A 27,123-nucleotide genomic window follows, 5' to 3' on the forward strand; every position below is an offset into this window, starting at 1 on the left:
ATCTGTATATTTCTCTGTATACATTATTCTACTTCTGAGTTTTTATACTGTTGTTTCATGGAGGGCAGGGGGATTGTAAGGAGACATATTGCCTGCGAGATAAATTATTCAAAACCATACATGTCCGCAGATTTAAAAGCTTGCCAGCCATGAAAAGCTGTTCCTCAACCTGTTCATTTATCATGGACTAACATCATTAGCAGAAAAAAAAACATCATAAGGAGCCAAAGATTTAAAGATTGTAGGTTTCAAAACAAAAACCTTAAAAATTGATAAAAATTCATATACCTACTTGTCCTCTGATGGATCTTTTCCACTTGAAAATTTGGAAAGGAATGCCATTATTCTGTTTCCCAGAGGAAACAGTTCTGGGCCGCTGAAAGAACAAGTTTGAGAACCGCTGAGCTATGTACGCATTGTAGAACTGTGGCAGTAATAGCTGCAATTTGCCACGAGGTGGGGGTGTTGCTAAAAGTGATAGTCTTGCTTAATTTGTGGAGACTGTTGTAGAAAATGGGAGGTATTTGCCCTCCGGGACTTAGATATCATATACAACGATGATAACACCAAAAATACATTAACAAGTGTGAGAAGTTCTGAAATGCAGACTTGGAGACACTGATGAAGTAGGTTGCTATCTCTTTTAAAGGTAAAATTTCTCTTTATGGAAAACAGGAACTTAAATAAGTAGCACTATTATGTGATTTGAAGCTTTTATCATCTTACCTAGAGTTATATATAATTATTTGTAGTTTATGAGACAGCTGTTTCTCTGGAGGTAGGACCTAGGAACATGCCTTAAAAAAATCTAAATGTTCAAAGCAGGTGGTCATCTGCCTACACTTTGATGAACACTTCTCAGTGTAATAACTCAATCTTTCACTTTGGTGAAGGATCCCTTTGAAGAATCAATTAAAGCTTTGGATTTTATCACACATCATACTAGATTTAATATCATAAGATTCATGGATTTGAAAGAACCACCATTGTACCTACCATGAGAAGAGGATGGCACAGGGTAGGGCTAGACGGATTCTTGCAAAACTTAAATTCTGTGGTCTCAAGGTTCTAAGCCAAGAAGAAAAGTGGAAAATTTGGGGATACACACTGTGTTTGAATGAGAATGATGAGAAAGCAGATGTTGTAGGTATATAGGGAGTGGCATAAGAGGGCAATTAGAAGAGGGGAGGGTATAGCTCAGTGATAGAGTTCATGCTAGGCATCTATGAGGTCCTGGGTTCAATCCCCAGCACTTCCATTAAGGAAAATAAAAGAGAGAGAGAGAGAGAGAGAGAGAGGGCAAGTAGAAAGGGTCCTAAAAAGTAGAAAGAGAGGATCCCTCTTCCTCTAATGTACTATATTCCTCATTCCATCTACTTTCTTATCTCTTTCACCTTTGTGCCCCTGTACATGTGTAAATGTCTTAAGATTCATCTTAATAAAACACTTCGAGAACTCAAGGTTTCAGTTTTTTTTCTGATCTTTAACCACTCTGGCAAGTGAAATTAAGATTTCCAAGGATTGAAAACCATAATGAAGAGCCCTGAGGAAGTTAGAGGTGACTTTGTGTGAGTACACAGCCTCTCTGCAGTTATTTCCTCAACTGTAAAATGGGAATGGTAATCACTTCCCAGCCTAGACTGCAAAGACTCTTGTGCAAATCAAATTAAAAAGTGTATGTGAGACTGGGACATTGTGCTGTACACCAGAAACTGACATATTGTAACTGACTATACTTCCATTAAAAAAAAAAAACTATATGTGAATGTGTAAGTTCTGATGTGCCATTCAGATGTTAGGGTCTATCATGTTGTAAGCTGTTCTCAATATGTTACTTCAGTAATATATTGGGGTATGAGTAATCATTGTGCCACTAATATATCCAGAGGGGAAAAAATTTAACATTTATTGGGGATAGTGTGGCAAATAGGAGGGAAATAGCATTATAACCTCCCACTATACCAGTGGTCCTCAACCAACATTAGAATAATCTGGAGGACCTTTAAAATACTCTAAATGCACAGACAGAAAACAAACTATGGTTACCAAAGGAGAAAGGGGTAGGGAGGAGGGATAAATTAGGAGTTTGAGATTAACAGATATACACTACTATATATAAAATAGATAAACAACAAGGACCTACTGTATAGCACCAGGAACTATATTCAGTATCTTGTAATAACCTATAATGAAAAAGAATCTGAAAAAGAATATATATGTGTGTGTATTTGCAACTGAATTACTTTGCTATATACCTGAAACTAACACACTGTAAATCAACTACACTGCAATAAAAATAAACTTTAAAAAATACTCTAAATGCAATGTTGTATCCTAAATTGGATCCAGAAGCAGGAAAAGGGACTTGGTAGAAAAACTAATGAAATCCAAATAGTATCTGTAGTTTAGTTAATGGTAAATCTTAATTTCTTAAGTTTTGATAAATGGACCATGGTTATGTGAGATGTTAGCATTAGGGTAGACTGGGTGAGAGGTATACAGGAACTTCTGTACTAGATACACAACTTCTATATAATTTTAAAATTATTTCTCAAAAATTATTTAGAGCAAAAAACAATTTAAAAAATAAATATACCTATGTCTGGATGTCACCCTAGATAGGTGAATTGGAATCCCTGGGGTGGTGTCTGGGCATCTGTGATTTTGAAATCTTCCCCAGTGGTTCTAATATACCGTGAGGATTGAGAACCGCTGTTCCACACCATGAATGCTTGAAAGACAGGGATCCTGTCTTGTTTTTCACTATAGCCTAGTACCTAGCACGATGCCTATATGAAGAACTTGCATAATTGTGCCCTTGCTAAACCATTCCTTTATTTGCAGAAATCTCCTTTGAATCCTCTGTAATAAGAGAAGGGAAACTGAGAATAAACCACCACCCCCCCAAATGCCAGGGAAGATTTTCGGGCATCTTCCTACCCAGAATAGTTCCTACTCCTGCCCCCAGTCTCTTGTCATTTTCAGCTAATCCTGACCATTATCACCAGATAAATATTCCTAATATACTAAAACTGCCACTCCATTGTTCAAGTCATACTTGGTTTCCCATTACCTAAGTAAATAATATACTTCTTAGATATGCAAAATTCTGTACACTCTAATAATATAATAATAACTGTTAGCCTACTAGCCTGCTATTATTCCACATGGACCCTGCATTACCTGTAGGGGTTTTGCACGCAATTTTCTTGAATATGTCTTGAATTCACCCTTCTCTGTGTCATGTACAGTAATGCTGCTATCCTCACCTGTAATACAAATCCTCTCCATCTTTCAAGGCTCCACTCAGCTGTAATTTTGTCAAGTCACTCCAGCAAAAAAGTGAGCATTCCCTCTGTTATATCTTCTATTCAAACGGCACTAACATTTACTATCTTCTTTTGTAATTATTTGTTTTCTGTTTTATCCCCCCATGAATCTAGACTAAAGCCCTAGCGGGCAAGGACTATGTGTTATAGGTCTTCTAACCCTCACAGTGCTTACTGTGATGCCGTCCACACAGTTAAACATGTAATCATGATTTAATGTACATTTTGCACAATTACAACATTTAAAAAGTAAAAATAGAAAATCAAAATTCAAATACACAAGTAAACCAAATTCATCACTCCAAAAGGTCTTTGAAGGAGTCCCAGAATGATAAGAATTGTAAAAATTGTTAAGTTGTTAAAAGCCAACTGAAGCCTGAATAAAATTTTGATGCTGTTGTTACATTAATAATTGAACAGAGTTTACAAGAAAACTATATACTTCCCCAAATTTTAATTGTTCAGACTTAAAAATGGGAAAAGGGAAGACTCAGTAATTAATTTTCCCCTAAGAAAAAACATTTCTTTAATTCCTAAGAGCAGGAAAATGATTAAGTCTGTTCCCACTACTATGGTCTCCCCAGTATACATATGCATATATATACACATGTGAGAGCGTGCACACACACATACACACACACACACACACACACACACACACACAAGCAGGATATTGTCTATGTGGTAGAGCCTGAAGAAAATATATTAGTTCTCTCAGATATGGTCTATATATGGGGAAAAAAACACTTAAAATATTAATGAATATTGTAGAGATTTCTACCATATTTTGAGAAAATCACACATATAATGTACTAAGATGTGTATTTTGTTGAACAACTATGATGGTTGAACATAGTTAAAACAAAACATAACTATAGATGTCATTTTCTGGCTGAATCTCTTGAGGAACATTTGGAAACACTGGTATCTCTGGTTCTTCTGCTTTGGGTTTTTCCTTCATTTCTGTAAAACAAAATAAAATACAAAAATAGGTTCAATAAGTGGTATTGGGACAATTGGCTATCTATACGGAGAAAAAGACTACCTCACACCTTGCACAAAAAAATTTTTAAATGAAGATTTAAATATTAAAATACCATACATGCCATAGAAACAATAGAATGTCCCAATAATCTTAAGATTATAAAGGCCTTTTGAAGCAGAACACAGACCAGAAGCCATCCAGGAAAAGATTGACAGGTTTGAATCATTAAGAATTAAAATCATGACAGGTCTGAATAACTAAAAACTAAAATTAAAATTTTGTCAGATAGATTACCAAAATACTTCAAAGTTAAGCCAAAAAAATTTTTTTATAAAAATTAAAAAATAAAAAAATAAAATTTAATTAAAAAAAAGTTAAACCACAAACAACTAGAAATATATTTACAACTTATATGTAGGTAAAGGTTCAATAACTATTATTTAAAGAGATTTTTTTTAATCAATCAAAAAGATAGGTATCCTAAATATAACATCTGACAGGGATTCAAGCAGGCAATTCTCAAAAGAAAAAAATCAAATTCATAATAATTATAAAAAGATGCCTAGTAGCATTAGTCATCAAAAAAAGTGGAAATTAAAATAATTAGGTTGGATTTTTTTAACACAAAAGATAGGCAAAGATTTTTTAAAACATAATTATGTACAATGTTGGCAAGGGTGTGAGGAATAGGCACTTACATAAATTCTGGGTTTCTATGAATTGCTACAACATTTTTGAAGGCTAGTCTGACAGAATGTATCCAGACTTTAAACGCTGGTACCCTTTGGCCCAGCAATTAAACTTCTAGGGATTTATTTCTCCAAAGGAAATAATCAGAGAAACTTAAGCTTCCAGTGCCTTAGTTTCTTTATCTATAAAATGGGGATAATGTTATTCAGCCAATATGATTTTTAACATTAAATAAAATAGTTCAAATAAGATGTTTAATACAGTGTCTGGCAGATAGAAAGTGCCAAACAATTGTTAGTTAAATAAATGTTACTTCCAATGATGTTCATGGAACATTGTTATAATAGTAAAACTTGGCAGTAACCTAAGTTTTGATCATTATAGGGGCTGGTTGAATAAATTATTGTACATATGACATAATACTGTACAATTGTTTCAAAAGACATTATTAAGATGGCCACAATATATGTTGTATATGAAAAAAATAGGTTATAGAATAGAATGTATTGTACCATCTCATTTGTTAAAACAAAACAAAAACTTAACATTGGGGATAGGAGAGGGTATTATAGGGGACTTTTATTTTACATTCACTTATATATTGCTATAATTTATTATAATGAACATTTATAATTTTCATAATTTTATTATTTTAGTATATTTAATATTTATGATTTTACTGTTATTTTATTGTAATAATTTATGAATTATAATTGATAATAACATGATAATTATAATGAACATTTATAATCTTAAAGTTATGAAAAGTTTATAATTACCAAAAAGATAGGTATTTCCACTTGTTTACTAAGACTAAGCCAAAAACAAAATGAGCATTAATTAATTGCCCATCTTAACCTTGCTGGGTTTAGAATGAAACTCTTAGAATCAGGGTGTTGAATTGATTAGAGCTGCTTTTCCAGCAGGAAACTCCTGTCAGTACAATGCTTCATATGTCTGCTTTTACTGTAATTTTATTTCCTCAACACCTGTGTTACTTGGAGCCCAACTAACCCCAGGTTTTTGTTGCACTGATATTTTAGGAGAAAGAGTAAATAAGCTACCAGAGGGATTTCTTTAGAAAACAGTTCCCTGGGGCTAGCTGTGTTCTGCCAGACTCAATCCATTTCTTATACTGAGCACAGTAGTGTGCAAAGAGAACTGAGGCTCTCAGTTATGTCCCTGAGACAAGTCAAACCAAAGAAAAGGTCACATTATTTTCAAAATTCTATGCTGAGGAGAAAGCTTTTCAGGAACAAATATTTAAATAGAAAGGGTTTTTGGTAAACCTAAGTCCTACAAGAATGAGTTCCCTAGTAGCAAAATCCTATTCTGTGCCTTTGTATCTCCCTCAGTACCTTGGAGCATGAATTTATTTGCATTTAGTTTTCCAGGAAATTTTAATTTTCAAGAAAGACTTCATTCACTAAGCTTTCTTGCTAATCTAAATTTAATTGTCCTTTAAAATATTTTGCACATAATTCACCCTATATGAGGTTCATTTCTCTTCACTGGCTAAAGCTTCCCAAAATGGATAGTGTGTACACACTACACATGATTATAGTTTCAATTATTTTCTTTTAATTATGGAAATCTACCAAGCAGATATTGGTTGAATGAAAAACATTTTTCACTTGAAACTAGACAGGGACATTAATGATATCCCTTTGAGATAATGGGGATAACCCAGGATAGTCAAAAAAAGGCTATAAATTACCACTCTGAGGGAGACACGCCTATTTAGTGCTCTGATTATGAACTGGGAACACCTATAAGTGGCAGCATCACTGACTTGTCCCCAGTAAACAACCCCTACCTTGAGGAAAAGTAGAAGCATCCTTAGCTTCTTCCTGGTGTGCTTTAGGATCTTCGTCTTGGGGCCCACCTGTTTCTTCATATGGCTCTGGAAAGCATTCTTTAGGCACATCCTTATCTTTACATGTCTTAGTAGAGAGGTCTTCAGGCCCAGGTGTTTCTTGGTATATATCAGGTACAGGGTCTTCAGATCCAGGTGTTTCTTGGTAGGTTTCAGGTGAATATTCTTCAGATCCAGGTGTTTCCTGGATTGTTTCATGAGAGGGGGCTTTAGGCATAGCAATTTCTTTGTAAGTTTTATGAGAAGAGTCTTCGGGCTCAGCTGTTTCCTGGTATGTCTTTGTAGACAGCTCTTTGGGCACAGCTATTTCCTGCTGTATTTTAGGAATGAAGCCTCCAGTTTCAGCTATTCCTTGACCTGGTTCAGACTTGTGTTCCTCAGGTTCAGCTCTTTTTTGGTACATTTCAAGAGTGTAGCCTTCAGGCACATCTGGCTTGGGGTATGCTTCAGGAGAGCATCCTTCCAGGACAGCCATGTCTTCAGATGTTTTAGAAGAAAGGGCTGCAGCAGCTTCCTGGCACATTTTGGGAGAGAGGTCTTCTGGTTCAGCCACATCACGGCACATTTTGGAAGGATGGTCTTGAAATACAGCTATTTCTTGGCACATTTTGGGAGAGAGGTCTTCAGATTCAGCCATATCTTGGTGTATTTCAGAAGGGTGGGTTTGTACTGCTGTTTCTTGGAACTCAGAAGAATTTTCCTGATGGATAATGCTTTCTTGACCTATTTCAGAAAAATGTTTCTCAGGCACAACTCTCTGGGGCAGGGCTCCCAGAAGGAGAGCTTCAGTCTCACTCCCAGGTGGCTCAGCTTCTTTCTCAATAGGTGCTTTCTCCGTCACTTCCTTTTCTAGTTGTGATGGAGGCTCCACCTTCATTTCTGTATTCTGTTGTCTCTTTCTGCCTCTTTCACTTCTTTTTCCTGTTCTCTGCCGCTTGTGTTTTTTCTCTCTGTGGAGAAATCAGAATTGGTGTCAGCAACAGGGCTACGGAATTCAAATAAATGCTAGGTAATAACAGTCCCAGGTCTCCCACTGCCTTGCATAACCTTGAACAAGCACTAAATCTCTCTGGGCCTCAGTCTCCTTGTTTGTAAAATGAAGGAGCAGTGCTAGACGTTCTCAATTGTCAGGAGAGGAAATGACCCTCAGGCTTTTTGTCTTTGATGCCTTTCTCAGCAGGAACCTTCTTGGTGAGCTGTGTGTGTGTGTTTGAGAGCCTATACTACACTTAAATTTTGGTTATGGAAAACATGTCATTGATGTTATAAATGAATAGACTGGCATTCTGGTTTATATACTAGTGTCTTTGAGTTTAGTCTGTGTGAATTCGTTTCTCTATGCCCCAGGTAAACAAATACGATTGTGTTTCTAGATCTGCAGCCCAGCCCCACTCCATGTCTGTGCAACCTGCAGGTGAATGATGCATATGGCTTGCTCATCTAATACACTGTCTTGTGTAAAGCAGGTTAGGGAACTGCACTACATGTCAGATGAGTTGTGCTGTAAGCTGAGTCCAGAGCGTCAAAAACATTTTCTTGAGGTAAAGAATCTTGGTGGAAAGGCATGAGTGGTCATATTATACCTACTCTGAACTAGTAGTTAAAGATCTGGAGGAGGAAAGGATATGCATGGGACTTGTAGGCAATGACAAATTGTTAGGTGCTGCAAATATAACCAAATACAGATGGCTAATACAGATGGACTCAGGGGGGAGAAAAAGGTACTATAAATAAGCATTTCATCATTTTTATAAACCTACAGAAATTCTGTTCCATGCTACCTGCACCATGGAGCCTTCTCTAACAGAACACAGGGCTGAAATGCTCTCCCTACTTAGTGCTCCTATAGGATGTATTATGATTATGCTTAAGGCAAAGAACATAGGCTGCCTCATCCTGTAGTCACTTACGGAGAAATTCTATTTCTTTTAGTAAACTAGACCTTCTTTGGAGATAAAACTAGTGTTTTTTATACCCCTGCAGTGCTCACAGTTCCCTGCACACTTAAAAAAATGTGTACCCTATTATATTTTTGTGATTTCAAAATTTTCCATGATTAAAATTGTTTTAAAGATTGCCTCATCAAAACCAGTTTGAAGTCAATATTAAAAAGGAATATATTGTAATAGGAGAGTTAAAATGAATATTTAAAATAATATAGAAGGTAAAAACGATATGGTACCTCAGCATTTTGAAGTTTAATACCAAGTAACTAAGGTAACAAGATAAATTATAAAGTCTTTATTGTCAGATTTTTAAAAAGATGATGTATGTGAATTCTTCAGGAAACACTTATTATTATCCTGGAAATTAAATCCTAAATAATTCGATATGTAGATCTCTATATGAGGGAATTTGAGTAATATAATGTCCCATGTTCTTCCTGGTAGTTTTTCAAAAGATACAAATATGTCTGTGTGACCTAAAATTTAATCTGTACTCTGTGATTTATCAGCTGTATGATCATGGGCAAGTCACTTAAATTCTCTATTCCTTGGTTTCTTCACAGGTAATGTGGTTGTTGTAAGAATTGCACATAATAACTTACATGAATCAATTATCCAAATAGAAATTAGTACTCTAATATTAATATAGGAAACATTTCCTATACGTGTTAAGTAATTTACTTATTGTGTTATCACATATAATCTTCACATCAACTTATGAGGTAGATACTATTATCTCCATTTTGCAGATGACAAAACTGAGGCACAGAGAGATTGAGTAACTTGGTGAAACTGCTAGGAAGTGAGGGAGCCAGTCTTCAAATCTAGTCATTCTGGCTTTGACAGCCAAGATCTTAACCGTTACACTCTGCCACTTCTCTCTGGAACTACAAAGGTTTCACTGTGCAGTGTGTTGCAGTGACAACAGCCCTCAGTAGTATAGAGATGTGTCACAAGAGCAAGGCCAGCCAGCTGCCAAGAGGCTCACCAAGGTGTCATTCACTTCAGTGACTTCTTCAGCCTTGGCCCCCAACCCAACGAGCACAGAAACCCAATTCAATGAGCATAATGAGATCAGCTCCATTTATGAGGGGCAGAGCTCATCAACCAGCTCAAAGAGATGAATATGTAAACCTAAACACCAAATTTTATTTGTTTTGTTTTTGTTCTTGTTTTTGTTTTTGGTGGGGTGAGGTAGGCAGAGGGAGGTAATTGGGTTTATTTAGTTAGTTTTAGAGGATGTACTGGGGATTGAACCTTGGCAAACTAAGCATGTGCTCTACCACTTGAGCTATTACCCTCCCCAACCAATTTTTAAATGAACAGTGAGAAATGTAAAGTCACAATACTTGGGCTAACAAATAATTGCACTCTTTCCCTGTAGCAAGTACTTGGGAAGCCAAGTAATGATCAGAAAGTTGCTTGGTGAGTATGGACTTAGGGGAGCTAATAGCGTATTCTTCAACAGAGGTACTTGCCAGAGGACCTAAGGATAGAAGTTTCTGCTGTAACATATATGCATTCCTGAAAAACCTCTCTGCAAAATCATACACTAAAGTTACAGGCTTATGGGGGAAAAAATCAAGTTGGGGCAAATGACTCAAATCTTATGCAACTTTTTAACACTAACATAAGCAATAATTGGTACAGGGGAGAGAGATCTTGGATAGCCCAGACAGGCAGTTTACTATGGCTGGAGGCTGCCTCGGGGATTGTAAAAATGCACAAAAGCAACAGTGTAAATGCAGGCTTTCAGCACTGAGATCATGCAAATAAGGGTGGCACTCTGAGCCAGCAGAGCTGCCACTAAGTTGAGCAAAGGAGGAAGTGCAACCTGCTACATGCAGAGATCTTTGCGAGGCTGGTAATGTCCTTCTCTAGGGGTGGAGCCCGGCTGCAGGCTGAAAAGGATCCTATCTATACAGCAGCCAAGGTGAAGGCTTTTTCCTTCCTGCTGAAGGCTTTAATTCTATTCCCACTATTCTGGCTTCTTTTTGACTAGGAAAAAATTATAAATGAACACAACTTCCACATTATACTGACATCATTCTCCTATTTACCAGTCCTATGTAAGCTAACTGGTGTTGTAGAAACACGTGTTCTAACAGAACAGCCAGTACTCAGTCCACAGTAGGACTAGGTGCTTAAAATACATACCTGCATAGTATGTTTTTTTTTTAAATGATGCCTGGAAAATTGCTTACCTACATTATTTTTGCCATTGAAGGAAGAAACATTTTTGCAATAAGGAAGAAATACACATCTAAATCTTAATCAAAATTTTTTTTAAAAAGAAGAGTGCTTATTTAGATCAGTGGTTCTCAACTGGGAGCAATTTTGCCTCCTCTCCCCCAACCCCAGGAGAAATTTGAGAATGTCTGGAGACAGTTTTGGTGGTCACAACTTGGGGAGAGGGGAGTTCTATGGGCTTCTAGAGGCCAGAGATGCTGCTAAACATCTTCAGTGCACAGGACAGCCTCCCATACAAAGAATTCTCCTACCCACAGTGTCAGCAGCGCTGGGGTTAAGACACCGTGGCTTGGATGCTGTCCTTTGGCTCCTTGGGCTCCCATTTTCTATCTCCAAGCAAGCAATACCTCTGTTTTCATAGTCATAGTCTAAATGGATACAGTTAGATGCTGCCTAATGTATAATCATGTTCTTGTACTCCCTCTCTGAGATTACACACAGCTGACTGGGGCCATTTAGGAACTCCCAAACTCTCATCACTCATTTGCACACAGTGTTTGGGTTTACTCCATGGAGAGTTAGCCACACTCATTCAAGGATTTTACTAATAGAAAGCTTGGAGAACAAGCTTGGTCGGGGGTGGGGGCAGGGGTGTCTCTCCTCAATGGTATCTCCCAATTCCAACAATAAGATGCTTCTATGGTTATATTGCCAGGATGGTTGGACACCAGGCCTCTCTACAATACACATAGTTTGATCGCCTGGTGCTTTAATTAAAAGAGACCAGGGATACGATTCTGTTCCCACTACTGTACTAGCTGTGTGACTTTAGGCAAAAGATTTAACCCTTCAGAGACTTGGTTTCTTTCTTTCTTTCTCTTTCTTTCTTTCTTTCTTTCTTTCTTTCTTTCTTTCTTTCTTTCTTTCTTTCTTTCTTTCTTTCTTTTCTGTAAAATAAGGATAACAACTCCCTATTTATGGGATTGTTGGAAAAATAAAATACAGTATGTAAAAGTGCTTAGCATATGCTTGGTAAATACCAGTTCCTTTTCCCTCATGGGGTACCGTACCCAAATTGCCATTGTGAAGTTTGCTTTTCTTGTGCTTCAGCTTTCCTTTTTCTGAGTTGTTCTCTGTTTCTCAAATGCCAAGTTCCAATGACTTCTGTAGGATCAAAATAAAAGTTATAGGAGATAGTTACGGATTGCGCATAACAGCAAGAGTCATATAGCAAAGTGGCAGAATCCCTATACTGGGTATCTAAGTTTTTCTCCTAAGTTTTTCTTTTGAGGACAAGGACTATATCTTATTTATCCCTGTGCCTCTAAGGAATGCCTGGGAACAAACATTTAGTCAACATTTTTTAAATGAAAAGGTCAGTATTTATACATAAGTATGCAACCAACCTATTAATTTCTTCCAAATATTGTGCATATGGTGCAACATAGAAGAAAAAAATCAGCCATGTTCTGCTGTCCCACACATTGTAATCTGTTTTCATTTCATTCCTCATATTCATTTAGTCCTTGTATTACACAAAATTGTAATGATAACACACAATTTAATCACTTATCAACCTAACAATGTATCAGAAATATTTTCCATCATCTAGTCTTTATAATTATAACTTTAGCAACTACATGATACTAATCAAGTGGATATATTCTCATTTATCAACTCATTCCACTTGTCTTGAATATTTAGGTTGTTGCCAGTTTTCTTTTTTGGGGGGGGGGTTGCCATTTTAGATCAAACTGTAATGAGTATTTCATGCATACAGGATTTTTATTTTCTTTTGGAATTTTTTCCTTAGGATGATGTTTCTTTAAGTTCTTTGGAATATAAAAGTTATTATCAAGAAGGGTTCTGTTGCCATCCAAGTTTGTGAAAAGTTGAAATGGGTCTTTGATGTAGAACTTCTTAGAGCCTATGGAGTGATTGTAAATGTGCATGGGGATCCCCAAAAGAGAATATGTCCCTTGGACCATGGCACCCTTTGTTCTTAGGACAGAAGCTCTTTTTTTTGTTTGTTTGTTTTTGTCTTTTTGAGGGGAGAAAATTAGGTTTGTTTATTCATTTATTATTAGTTTTTTTGATGGAGGTACCAGGGATTGAACCCAGAACCTTGTGCATGCTAAGCACTGCACTCTACCACTGAGCTATACCCTTCCCCCAGGACAGAAGTTCTTAATGGTGAACTTGGATGGCGGAAGAGTATTCCTTTATTTTTATCAATCTCCAATTAAAATTAAAGGACCATATCCTTCAATTATGAATGTAGGTAACAAACAACGATAAATTCTAGCAGTGTGTGGCTTTTTCATGAAAAGAAATTACAGATTTTTTTTCATATCACATTAGTTATTGCAGATACCTTAAAATATCATTTATTTGAGATAATATATTTGATTTGATACAATGGTTATTAACTCCACCACTGGATCTTGTTATTTAATGCATCTATAAAGAAGCATATGTATTACTATATCACAATTCTTATTTTGATAACTGTATCTTAATATAATTCTTTCTTTTGTAATTCTATGTATTTAATTTTATGTATTTAAAATATCTAGTCTAAAAAGGGGTAGAGGTTCATCAGAATGCCAAAGGGATCCATGGCATAAAAAAGTTTTAAATCATTGTCTTGAGGCCTAGGGTTCTGCAAAACATTTTGAGAAATGCTGCTTTAGGATAGATCCAAAGATTAAGGTCAGTGAGCAAAAGAATAAACACTATTATATTTACTATCTATCGCCAGATCTCTTTCCAAAAGTTACACATTTATGTTACCAAATAGGTAAAGTGTACTTGTTTTACCACAACCATCCAGTAGTGAGTGTTTTCATTATCTTTCATTTACATATTTTATTAATAATTTATTTATTACTTCCTTGTATTTCTCTGGCTTATTGGAATCTTAGCACCTGAAGCCACCTCAGAAAATTATAGAGCCCCAGTTTTTCCCACTTAATATATGAACATACCCAATTATGCCCCTTTTTTGGCCAGGTCCATAAAAAGAGGAAAATAATCATAGCCCAAATCCTTCCCAACAGCCACTACCTCTTAAGGTCTCTTCATTACCTGGAACATGCTTCTCTTCTTGATGAGGATCAGGTGTCTGATGAATCATCAGATGAGATTGGTCCTTTTCCAAATCCATCTTGCTGCAATACCTTCTTGCTATTTGGTCTGACTTCCACAAGAAGCCTTTTTTAAAATGTCAAAAGTAACTAACAGTTAAAAACACACACACAGACACACAAGTTCACTTGTCACTTGACTTCCCGCCTGAAAGTTTTATCTGGTTGGACCACAGCTGCTGACTACTTCTACTTTGTTTATCGCACTGCACAGGTGTGAGCAAGGAGCATGGCTGGTGCTCTGTCCTCATTCTCAGCATAGTAGCTGGTTATACAGGGAGCCCCACGGCCACAGGCTGATACATCACAGCCTCCAGTACACAAGTCATTTGGCTCTGTCTGCTAAGAAGTGCCTGAGTCTGGTGTTCCTTTTTACATACAGAGGTGGCATAGTGTAGAAAGAACACCAGGTCTAGCAGCTAACCAGCTCGATGTCCTTGAGCAAGTCGCTTCCCCTTTTTGTGACTCTCTTTCCTCATTTGCAAAGTGGGTAAATAATTCCTGACTTGCCTAACTCACACAGTTCTTGTGAAATTGAACATAATGAAGGTGAAAATTATGAAGATTTGAAATTAATCTTACATTGTTTTCCTGCATATGGCATTTTTTCACCTTAATCTTATGCAAAGTGATGGAAAGCTTTGTTATAAATGCTGTTAGACTTAGATAATAGACATAAAGAACTAAATTAGGAATTCAAAGCTAATTTGGACCCTCTTCTGCTCACCTGATCATTCACAGGTGACTCAAGAACTAGTGAAATCCACTGTGACTCATCCAGGGAAGGTCAAAAAGCATTTCTTAGTGAAAATATCAGCACATTTTGTCACAGAAATGAAGTTGAAACCAAAGGAATCGCCCATCTCCAATCGGTCACCCCATTTATGAAGACAAGGAGGCATAGAGGACGAGGATTGTTCACCTAAGGAAGGAACACTGACCACCTCCTGCTATGGGCAACCAGCCTGTGAGAGGTAGGCTTAATGATGGGTCTGGAGTCCAAGACTGAACTGAAGAGAGTCTGAATTCCAGAGTTGCCACATTCCCTAATTCAGTGATTTTAGACAAGTTAGATAGTCTTGGAGCCCATTTACCTACCTACAATATGGGACAATATTGGTAGGTACTTTGTGGGGTTTGGGGATGACTGAATCAAATAATCCACGTAAAGCCTTTTATATGTGCCTGGCATATTGAATACATGGTACCTAGTATATTGAACTTGTTTAACAAGTGTTAGGTGCTGTTGTTAATAACAAAAATATAGTGAACAGATTTTGGTAAGCCAATTCCCAGTTTAAATGCACTAAAGAAACTCAGAAAAAAATCTGAAGGGAATCCTTTATAAAAAGAAAACCTTTACAATGTGAATAGATGCTCCCTACTTCCATAAACTCTTAAGGCGTTAGAATTGGAAGAGCTTCCTAAACCGTCTAGTCCCTCCCCCTATTTTATATGCAGAGAAACTGAGAACCAATAAAGGCAAGGATTTAGCTGCCCCAGGTTTTCTTACTTATTGCTGGTAGCAACTGTTACTTATAAAATAGGTCATCTTTTTATGCTTAATTTTACCTGGGTATGAGAATGTATGTGTGATATGAACTATGAGAGAAGCAAGCTTTTCAAACACACTGAAAAGTACTGAGAATTATATAACAAGACACTCAAGTGCCCACCATCAAAACTTAATGCGGGGAGGGAATATCTCAAGTGGAGAATGCGTGTTTAGCATGCATAAGGTCCTGGGTTCAATTCTCCGTACCTCCTCTAAAACATAAATAAAAATAAATAAATCTAATTACATCCCTCCCAAAAATAAATAGATTAGAAAAAAAACTTAATGTGGTTTTTAATTATCAGATCCTAAGCTCTAGCTTGAAGTTTCTCAGTTCCCCCAAGTCTTTCTTGTAAATAAATCTCTAAAAATTCAGATAATATCAAGGAGTCCCTATTCAAAGGAGTCCTGTAGGGAATGGAAGGCATAATTTGTCATTTGTCTCTTGATAATTTTTGGATTTTCAGAAACAGGGTTTTAAAAATCAAGTACAAGTAGCTTTGAAGATTATAAAAGGCGTTTTATAATGTAAACTGGTATTTTGAAAACTAGTCCCTTTATTTGAGATATTTTGTTCTTACTGATTAGGTTGTTTCTTATGATAATGAAATAAGATAGCATTTTAGAATACCTCTGGGGCACCTTACCGAAGATGCAGAATTACTTCTTAAATACAATTATCCTTAAAGCTTACAACACCGGGTTCAACGATTCAAACCTTCCTGAATGCCTACTCTGCGCTGCATACTGAGGAAGACTGTCAGACTTACAAAGGTGGACGGATGTTGGTCTCTGAGTTCCGTGTACTGTAGGTTCATAGAGATATGCACATCTTTATTGGAAGGAAGTAATATTTAGATCCTTTACACTTTCCTAAGTTGCACCCTTCTTAAGTTGACTCCACCCTGCCGCATGTTCCAGTATCTTAGGAGCACAATATTGAGGGACTATATGAGGGTGGGGTCTCAAGTTAACAGTAATGAGGGAGCAATATTGGGTGGAGGGGGCCAGTGGAGGGAGTTTGGAGCAAACTAGATTGGAAGTCAGGCAAGGTGTCCCTGGTGTGATAAGCAAGCCACAGCAGGAACTTGTCTGGGACAAAAATAGCCGCGCACTAAGTTCAAGCCATAGTTCATTGTCCTTTCCCCTCGGTAGTAAAGTCTAGAGTCATGACCAGAATGTGAGATGTTAGACATTAAAGGCTGGGTATTTTTAACAAAAGTGCCTTGTTCCAGAGTACTTTGCATAGATACATGAAACCTGCCTCTAGGCCCCAAACTCTGAGAGGTGGTTACCACTGCTGATGCACCTATCTGTCCCCACAGTATAATCCAGTAGGAGGCTTCGCCCAGAGTGGTCCCTATAAACACCCTCAATCCTGAATGCAGGGCCGGCCTCGTGGGCGTGCAGACTGTGAAAGTACTTTATATACTCAGAGCAGCTGATGCTGCCATGACTGAATAATAGTAATAATGCCATCATCTGCTCCAGGGCTCTTTCTGCTGTCATTCAGTGGCACTGACCCATGGGCTGGAGATATAGCAGTTAAAAGATAAAAGGTCTCTGCCCTTACAGAGCCTACATTCTAATGGAAAGAGATAAACAATAAGCAAATAAATAAAATATGTATCTGATGGTGATGAGCACTTTGAAGGAAAGTGAGCAGGGAATGATAGGATAAAGAATGAGGTGGGAAAGCTGATGGTGGTTGCTATTTTAAGCAGGGTGACAGTTGAGCAGAACTGGAGGAGGTGAGGGGCCAGCCAGGCTGCCATCTGGGAGGACACTGCAGGCAGAGGGGCACTGGCAAATGGCCTGAGGCGAGGGAGTAGTGGGAGGTGTGTTCAGAGAGGCAGCTTATTGCCCCTTGTAGGGATTCCTGCTCTGATAGAGATTAATAGTCCTGGGATGGTTTTGAAGAGAGGAGTGATACCCTCTAACTTATATTTTAAAAGGATTATTTTGCCTACTGTGTTTAGAACAGACCATGGGGAGAGAGGCGGAGGTGGAAGCAGGGGACCAGTTAGAAGGATCCTGCATAATCCAGGTGAAAGATGAGTAAGACCTGAACTGTGACAGGAGTGGTAGAGCAGTGATCAGACTGGAGTAGCTTACAAATTAGGTGTAGAGTGAGCGATAAAGAGTCAAATACTCTAACAAGGGTTTTGGTCTGAGAGACTTAAAAGATCGTTACCATTAACAGAGGAAGACTGGGAGGAGCAGGTTTGCAAGAGATGATCAGGAGTTTAGTTTCAGACGTGCTAATAGATTAGGGAGAAAACAGCAAAGGAGTAGCCAGTAAGGTGGAGAAAAACCAGAAAAATGCAGTTTTCTGGAAGCCAGGTGGAAAATGATGTTTCAAGGAGGAAAGAGTGATCAATTGTGTCAAATTCTGCCAATAGCTAGAGTAGAGAAAGGATTGAGAGTTGTCCTAACAATTCATTTCCTAACAATTTAATTAATTATGGATTGGAGCCCAGAAAGGCTAAGTAACTTGGCCAAGGACAGGCAGACAGGACTAGCTATATAATTTGCAGGGCCCTGTCCAAAATGAAAATGTAGAGCTCCTCTTGCAAAAACTATTAAGAATTTCAAGACAGCTACAGCAGAATATCAAACCCAGCACAGGGCCCTATTGTCACAAGGGTTTCCCTGAATCTCTGTGGCCATCTTATAAAATAGCTGTTAGTATCCTCATTTTTCAGATCAAGACACTGGTGCTCAGAGTGGAGAGTAATTTTATGGGGGTCACAGTGCTAGACCAGTAGTCTGAGCATGAAACCTGAGCCTGCAGCCTCCAAGTCTGGCCTTCTTCCTACCAGACCAAACTAGGCATCGAGGGAGAGAATTGCTCTCCTGCCTCTTGATCCATCTGGAGCAGGTACTGAGGCCATGCATTTCAGAGGCCTGACTGAACTGCGCAGATGTGGGAGGGAGGGAAGCACACCACTCAGAACTCCTCCCTGGGGCTCTTTATGATGGGAGTGAAAAGGGAGCACTGGATATTACTTAGTCAGAAACGTGAGCTGGTAAAAGTACCCCAAAGCTAATGTAGTTTTAGGCTATGTCAATAGAATTATAGCAATGAGGGTTCTCAGAGTCCTGCTCCACTTTGGCTTGTCATACCATATGGGGAGTGTTCTACTGTGAAGACCATGTGAACTGGTATTTGAAAACGCGTGGGGAAAAGAGCAAGGGATTTGGGGCTCTACCATTTCCTAGCTGTGTGATTTGAGTGGAAATCGCTCGATTCTTTCTGATCCTCAGAAAAACAGAGAAAAAGTAACTCTTCACAAGGATACTGTGAGGATGAACGAGATCATGAGAGCTTTTTGTAAAATGAAGAGCACTGTGCAGATAGGCGTGAGGTGAACTCGGGCAGTGTTGATAGTATGATTAGAGCACTCTAAGGATGCACCGGGGCATTTTCCCAGGGTGGGTGGAAAAGTCAAGAAAGGGAAGATATAATACACTTATGTTTCTTAGTGTTCTTTCTTTGCCAAAATACTTTTTCAAGGCTTTTGAATTCTTTTCAAACAGTGGATCAAGCTTTGTTTTCCTTAGTGAGGAAGGAGAGTTTCTGGTTTCCTCTCTCCACAGTCTGTTGATGCATGATAAATAAGCTCTGTCTGTGCTAAAACAGATGCTGCTCGACACATGCAGATAACACACTCTGTGACTTCAGAATGGCTGTAACCTGACTTTCAATCTCATTTGTTGTGAAGTCCCTCCTCCGGCCTCCTCCATCAATATTGCTTTCTATTTCTTAATGTATAAACAATAAAGATCTGTGCATAAACATTGGTGGGTGGTCATTTATCTAGGGAAGAACAATTCTGCCCCCACCTTGAGCCCCCATTGCATCACTATCCTCATGTTTCTGAACTTTCGGAACTAACAGTGTACTCTCAAGTCTACTGCTTCTTTTTCCCCACATCACATCTTCATTCCTTGCATCTGCAATTCAGTTTTCTCTTCCACATACTGTTCTCTCATAAGTCATAAATGACTTCCCAATGGCCAAGTCCGGTGGTCCATTCTCAGTCCTTGCTCTATGACCTCACTGTTGCTCATGAGTCCTCTGAGCACTTCGGTCTCTCTATTCTTGGCTTCTATGGTAATGTGTTCTTCACCCTCTCCCTCCTCTTCTCCTCCTCCTCCTTCACACACTCCTCTTTCACTCCTCAAGCCATGGGAGGTACTTCCCAAGGACGACTCCCTGATCCTTTTCTCTCTTACTATTCTTAGAAGATCCAACTGTATAGCTTTCACTATTACCTCTATGCAGAAAATTACCTGAGTTCCAAGATCACATTTTCGAGTGTCTCCTGAGTATCATTCCTCACCTGAATGTCCCACTGCACCTTAATCTTAGCATAGCAAAAAGCAAATATATCTTCCCCCTAAGAGCAGTCTCCTCTGTACTTTATTTCTGCTATTCTTAACTATTCTACTATAGAATGGTAGCACCATGTTCCTGGCCATCAGTTCTAAACTTTCAGGGCTGTCTTTGACCCCACCTCCTCACTCTGCATTCCACATCCAGTAGAACACAGTTCTATGAGTTCATTCTTCCTAGTGTCCCACATGCTCACCCCTTCTCTTCCTTTCATACCATCATCCCAGAGGGGGACCTCAGCTTCTCATTGGAAGTATTGGAAAAGCTTTCTAAGTGGTTTATTTGCTTCCATCTCCCCTCACCTTCCCCAGATCGTCCTGCACAAACAGCTAGAAATTCCCCATATAACTGGCTCTGAACTGCTCTCTACCCTGTTCAGAATCCTGTAAAGTCTCAGTATTACTTGTAGAATAAAGACTAAATACATCGGCCTGACTTTTAAAGCCAACTTCCCAATTTTCCCTCCCATCACTTTCTTAAAAAACCCCAATGTTCCAATGAAATCATGCCACTTGCCCTTCCTGTTTGGCCTTGACTCTTTCTAACACCCTTACCTTTACTCACACCTCCTGGCTGTTCAGTGCTCTTCCCTTGTGTCCGCCCATCCAGATGGTGAGTGCCTCTGTCACAAAGCCTTTGATGATGACGATGATTATGATGTGTTAGCCACTCTACAAACACATAGTAGGTATCTGACATGTTACACACATTATCTCATTTAGTTCTTCTAACCAATATTATCCCCACTTCACAGATAAGGAAATTATGGTGTAAAGACGTTAGGTTACATCCCAAGGTCGCATGAGCTTCGTAAGTGCCATAATTCAGGCTCAAAACCAAGGCAGTCTGATTCTGAAGGCCACAGATTTAACCATTCCTTTCTACTACCTTTTCCTACATAGAGGTAATCTCTTCTTTCTGAGCTATAGTGACAACTGATCTGAGCCTCTATTATGGTAAATATCACATAATTTTAAAAATTTTATTGTTCATGTGTACACATCTTTTCTATAAGATTCATTCAGCAAACATTTATTGAACATTTATTTCTTGCCAGCCCCTCTGCTAAGCATTGGAGGCATACAGAAGAATCAAACAGGAGTCCTTTCCTCCAAGGAACTCAGTCTGAGGGTAATAGACAAACAAGTAAACTGAATTTAAAATATAATACAGAATGATCATTTTAATATCAATGTTTCCAAATGTTCTGAGAGTAGAGGTGGAGTGTTTAATTCTGCTGCCACGGAAGTGGAAAAATAAGGATATTATACTGTGTATCCTCTGGCTGTAATTCTCTTTATTCATAGCTTCCTTGGAATGACTCTGCATTGGTCAACAAGTAGAGCTGGGAAAATGAGGAGGCCCTATGTGTGTATCACAGTGTTTTGGGTTTTTTTTTTTAACTTTACAGTAGTGTTAAGTTTTTCCCCTTTTATTAATTTCACAGAAATAATAATAGCCAATATTTATTGAACATCTGCCCGCCGTATCCCAGACACTGCTCTAAGCACTTTAAATACAATAATTCATTTAGTCTTTATGTCTTTTAAGGTAGATACTATTGATATCCCTGTTTTGTAGATGAAGAAACTGAAGCACAGGCATTGAACCTGTTCCCTAAGTCGCACGCTTAGTAAGTGGCAAAACTGGGTAGTTTGGATCTAGAAGGCCATATGCTTAACCACCCTACTCTCCTGCCTCTCAATTCTACTTCTTTCATATTTAATAAAATAAGGTAGCAATTTGTTTTCTTTTTCGATCCCCTCTCCCTCCTTTCTTCCTCCCTTCTCTCTCCATGCTCTCCCTCTTTCTGCAATTTGTTGACTATCTACTCTGTGCCCCAAAGTATGTGGGGCCCTGGGGGTACAAAGGCAAATATGCAAAACAGTGTATGTGGAAAATGAAGGGAACACAGAGGACAGACATCAAACCAAGATGGAGAGACGAGGTCAAAGCAGTCTTCCTGGAATAGGTGATTTCAGGCTCAGTTTGGAGGCTGAACAGGAATTCACTGAGACCACGCAGCCAAGCTCAGAGGAACAAACACAGCCTCTGGAGTCAGATCTAAGTTCATTCAAATCAGGTTCTGTGTGGCCTTGGGCAAGTTACTTGAGATCTTCCAGCCTCGATTCCCTCACATATGGAATGGGCATTTTGACACCTACCTTTCATGACTATTATGAGAATTAAGAGGGATGACTTTTGGAAAGCATCCGGCATACAGCAGCCCTTAATGCTCCTGCTGTCATTACTGATTGTTCATAATCTCAATAACAATAAGTGAAACAGAGCGACTAAATAATAAATCCAAGCAAGGCGTGAGAGTTGTTTTATAGATACAGAACTGGAAAGCCAGAGAGGGGCCAATGTCACACAGGCTTAGTGGCAGTTCCAAACTGGAATCCAGATCCTCTGAGAGTTCTACCATTCTCCCTTCCCCTGCCTGCTAGTCCAAACATTTCTGTCTACAAGCCAATCTACCTCATCCCCTGGCTTAATGAAGTATTTCCCAAACTTTCCAATTACATCCCATCTTTGTGATTTTTTGCCATATTCTTGTAATAACATCTTCGGTAGTGTTATTTACTTAATGTTTTTCTTCAAATAAGCTTATTTACTAGCAGTATTTAAAATGGAAATGTTCTGTCACCATTATAAATGGAAAATCAACAATATCACCTGTGAAATCACAGGTTTGTGGTATAACAAATGATAATTCTTCTAAGGCACATTAAAATACTGAACTATTAAAATAGACAATGTTTTATCTGAAATTATCTGCACTGTCCCAAGTGGAATGAATGCATACCACCTCTCAGGAAATGCTGGCTTAATCAGTGAGTTCTTTTCATTTCACAGAACTTCTAGATCATGTCCAAATTATCCTAAAACCAAACTGCCCTTTGCAGTGACTGGTTTATAATTTGAAAGGGACAGAGCAAGAGACCCAACTCATTCCCTGGCCTGCCATGGACCCACTGTTATTCATATCAGATACTCTCCACAGGGTATCAAGTTGAACAGTAACCTCTCCTATTTCTGCTCTTTCTTCACCCCTTGGAGTTTTAGCTACTCTGGCATAGAATATGTACTAAGACCTAACATGATGCTTTAGTCTTACTTGTTTGGAAACTTCAACTCCCTGCTTCCAGCAAATTCTATCCCCTGGACTTGAAGTTTAGAGTTAGAATGACCTAGATCAGTCCCTGCCTGAAAGGAAACACTGCTGATGCACTGCAGCCTTCCAAATGGTTTAGACCCAGTGCCTGCCAGGGGCCTGGCACAAGGTGTGCATTCAAGTGAACGGTCCTCACCTGAACCAGTTGAGGTCAGGGCACTCTGGCTAGAACTGCCGCCTCTAGGTGGACATAAATGGCAATTGCACCATTCTCACCTGTCAACTAGGTTGTGAGCCATGGCTCCAGCACTTTCCCTTAGAGGCAGCCTGCCTTGCTCCCTAATTCTCTGACACTCTCTGTTCCCCCTCCCTGCAAGTCCCCCTCTGGGTGAGTTAGCATCAGGGATGTTTGCATACCAAACACTAAGCTAATTGATATTCTGTCACAATCTGTTCAACAAATGTTAGGCTTTTTTGTATTTCGGTGTGTGTGTGTGTGTGTGTGTGTGTGTGTGTGTGTGTGTGTGTGTGTGTGTGTGTGTTTGCTGACACTTTGGTTGTATTTTTAGCCAGGTTGGAGAGGAAAGAGAAGGAGTTACTTCAGCAGGCAGAAAATGGATTGCCAGGTCTTTTCTCCCTGGCGTTCTCCTAAGTGACTGTGAGCACCTTTAACAGATGGAGCTCAGGATGTGATCAGATCTGATTTTATCAGCATGGATCCTGGGCAAGTTCACTGTCAGGATGAAGACTTCCTTTGTGCTTCTTTATGTTCTGTGTCGTCACCCTTTATTGTTAGTACTCTCATGTCATTTTAAGGAAGCCAGCCCTGCTCAGCCATGAGAGATACCTGTGTGGGAGACATGCAGCAAAGTCTGATGTTCCCCTGGAAGAAAAAACGATCCAGGCCTGTCCCAGAACTGTGTAATGAGCCCTCCCCTCCCTATCAGCAAGAAGCATATCTTATTCTTAAGTGTCAGAATGTTCTTGGCAGTCAAGACAGAAATTCAAACAAACCCAGACAGAATAGCCATCTTCAGAGACTACCAGCATCACCCCGAATTACCCATAACTCTTCTAACTGATGGGCTTTGTCTTTCTGATGAAAATAAAATAGGATGTTGAACATTATTATTGCCACAGTCTTTGTTATTAAAATTGGGTGCTATACTTTGCTTCTCAGGAAACAGTAATAGCAGCAATTATCACCCTGAAGAGTGTGTGGTGCAGCAGACAGAGCCTGGACTCCTGGATTAGAAGATAAGTAGGGTATCTGCTTCCACAGAGCTGCTATTAACTTCTGTTTTCAGCCATTTCAGACGGGCATACAATGCTTTGTTCTCATGCAAGGAGACTGGACAGAATTATTAGGCAGAATTTATGTAACTTGGCCCACCCAACCAAGACAGACTTTCTAGAAAGTCCTACACCTCCCCTGATCTGTGGAAAACTCCATTCCCATATCCCACCACCAAATACGGCACCCACATGGATTCAGTCATCTCTCTGAGGAGGAATGAGGAGAACGAACCTTCACTAATCCAGTCAATTTAATTCCCCTTTAATGGGAGTTAAATTAAGATCTCAATAATACATGATGACAGTTCTGCTTTCTAGTCTTGTAAAGAAATTCTGCCTTTAGCTCTAAATTCTAGTTATCCCTGGCAGAAGAAGTGAATAATTGATCAAGTAACAGAGTTGCCATACAGGAGGGGGTAGAAGTGGAAGGAATAGACTGATGACTAGGTGATACAGTAAGTAACAGGCTTGAGACTTTTTGGTAAGTCAGTCAGGGATGCTTGACTGGGCAGGAGAGCTATTTGTTTGGGAAATTACTTGCAAACTGATAACTGTACTTTACAGAGTTACGTGAACCTAGGACACAGTAAACACTAAATTTCATAAAATTTCATAGCTGGAAGAAATTTTTAATGTCATCTAGTCATATTTCCCAAAAGATGTCTGAAAGCCCTGTATGGACTCAATTTACTAGTAAATGTTTCTGATTTTTTAAAATGTTTTTAAAGAAAACCCCATAGAGATTTTTTTTAAGTAACACCGTATGTTATAGTTTTGATGATTACTTCACAACCCCACGATAGTCACCACATTTCTATGGGCCTTTGCTCAAAACATGACCTTGGGCAAGTTGCTTCCCTTCTCCGGATATTAGTGTCCTTCTTGACAAATAACAGTCCCAGCTCAGTTCTGCCTGCCCCTTAGGGTGGATAACAGACTCAGTCTTGGTAACCGCAAGATATGGTGTCTTTTCTAAAACATAATAGGTGTTGCTACAGGTTCCTACAGTCCCTCACCAGCAACATCCCCGTGCTAAGCAAGAGTAGCCATGTTTCATCCCTCTGCATCCTATTAAGATGTGTCTCCTCCTCACCTGTAATTCCCCCTACAGAGTTACCCACAAATGCATTTTCCAAGGGGTCCTGTTTTTTCTTTTTTTTTTTAATTTTTTTTCAGTTGAATGAATTTTATTTTATTTTATTTTAAAGGGGTCCTGTTTTTTCATGAAAGACAAGGGATGGGCTTGTGCGGGTCGCAGCATGTGGAGGGAATGAGCAGCAAGCATACAGGGAGGTTTTCAGGGGGAACAGCTGAAAGCCTCTTGCTTTCCCCCACATCCTCAACTACCAGGGCCACTTGTCCATAGGCTTCTATCAGCGTGGGTGAACCCTAAGGAGCGTGGCAGCAGCAAACCACGCAGAGGACCCTCATCGTCTACATTTTCGGTCACAGCAGAACCTCATAATGGCACAGATTGTCGTTCGTCCTAACAGGCATTTAGCAACTGTTTGTTGTGAGTCAGGTCCTGTGCTTGCCACCGGGGGTAAGAGATGAGTCAGATGTGCTGCCTGCCCTTGAGAGCTCACAGTTTAGTGGGAGAAAACAGACTTGTGTGTGTCATATACAGGATGTGTTGTGACCAAAGCCCACAGAGTGTGTGGGCACAGTTGATAGGTCACTTAAGTCTGTCTGAGGGTCCAGGGTAGGTTTCTCAGAGGAGACAGAATTTAAATGGAACCTTAACAGGGGTGCAGAAATTCCCCTGGGGGTGGGGGTTATTTCAAACAAGGGGAGCTGCAAGTCTACAAAGGCGCAGGGATGTGAGAGGACACCTTGGTTCTTGGCACAGTAACAGGTTCTTGCTCCACATCAGGGAAGGGAGAGACCTGAAACCAGAGAGGAAGCTGGGGGCCTGAGGAGAAGGCCTTTATGATGTCATGGGAAGCCACTGAAGGGCTTTAGGGAGGAGAATGTCATGGTCAGGTAAGGTTCTTAGAGCACTTTGGTGGCAGTATGGGGGCTGGGTGGGAAAGAAGAGAGAAGATAAGTTCACAGAGGGCATTAAAGGAAGGGTCAGATTCTAAAGAGATTTAGAAGGTACCCTTGATTATGAGAAATTCTAAGAGCTCTGGCTCAGGAAATTAAAAGAGAGAGAAGGCAGTATGAAAATTTAGTGAGGGCCCACAGGTAAGATGACAAGATATCTTACATCAAGCAAATCACACCTTGACTGCAGTTTCTTGACTGCCTGGCCAAGATAGCTATGTAATGTTTGTGGACAGGAGGTCAAAAGCTTTCATTATAAATTATTTTTATAGCTACAGAAGTGGATTCAGCAGATCTGGCTGGCTAGGCCAGTATTCCCCTCCTTCCTCTCCTGCCTAATGTGTCTTAGCCCCAAAGCCATTGCTTCGTCAAGGAGGATGCCCTACGCAGATAGAGTAAGGCCACGTTTTGGTTGAGGATAGACAAATAGCTGTGCCAAGATCATGATACGAAGTCCTGCCTAGATCCACTCATTACCGCTGAGAACCACACAGCGCCCAGTTCTCGGCTGCCTGTGGCTTACAATTACAGAACACGCGTGGGGTGA

At 39.3% G+C, this 27,123-nt stretch overlaps 1 protein-coding gene across 3 annotated transcripts in view; it reads right to left on the reverse strand.

The window, feature by feature from the left end:
• Positions 1–3,523: 3,523 nt before the first annotated feature.
• The window catches only part of HEMGN (hemogen), a 46,831-nt gene continuing 23,231 nt past the window's right edge, over positions 3,524–27,123 (reverse strand). For all 3 annotated transcript variants that reach the window (XM_045515229.2, XM_074361875.1, XM_074361877.1), the window contains exons 2-6: positions 20,671–20,787; positions 14,104–14,229; positions 12,087–12,180; positions 6,821–7,830; positions 3,524–4,292 (exon numbers count right to left, since the gene is read on the reverse strand). In XM_045515229.2, the coding sequence (XP_045371185.1) occupies positions 4,186–4,292; positions 6,821–7,830; positions 12,087–12,180; positions 14,104–14,182 (1,290 nt within the window). In that variant the 5' untranslated portion in view covers positions 14,183–14,229; positions 20,671–20,787 and the 3' untranslated portion in view covers positions 3,524–4,185. The remainder of the gene's footprint in view (positions 4,293–6,820; positions 7,831–12,086; positions 12,181–14,103; positions 14,230–20,670; positions 20,788–27,123) is intronic.

This window comes from Camelus bactrianus, chromosome 4 (assembly GCF_048773025.1).
Source record: "Camelus bactrianus isolate YW-2024 breed Bactrian camel chromosome 4, ASM4877302v1, whole genome shotgun sequence".
Taxonomy (NCBI): Eukaryota; Metazoa; Chordata; class Mammalia; order Artiodactyla; family Camelidae; genus Camelus; species Camelus bactrianus.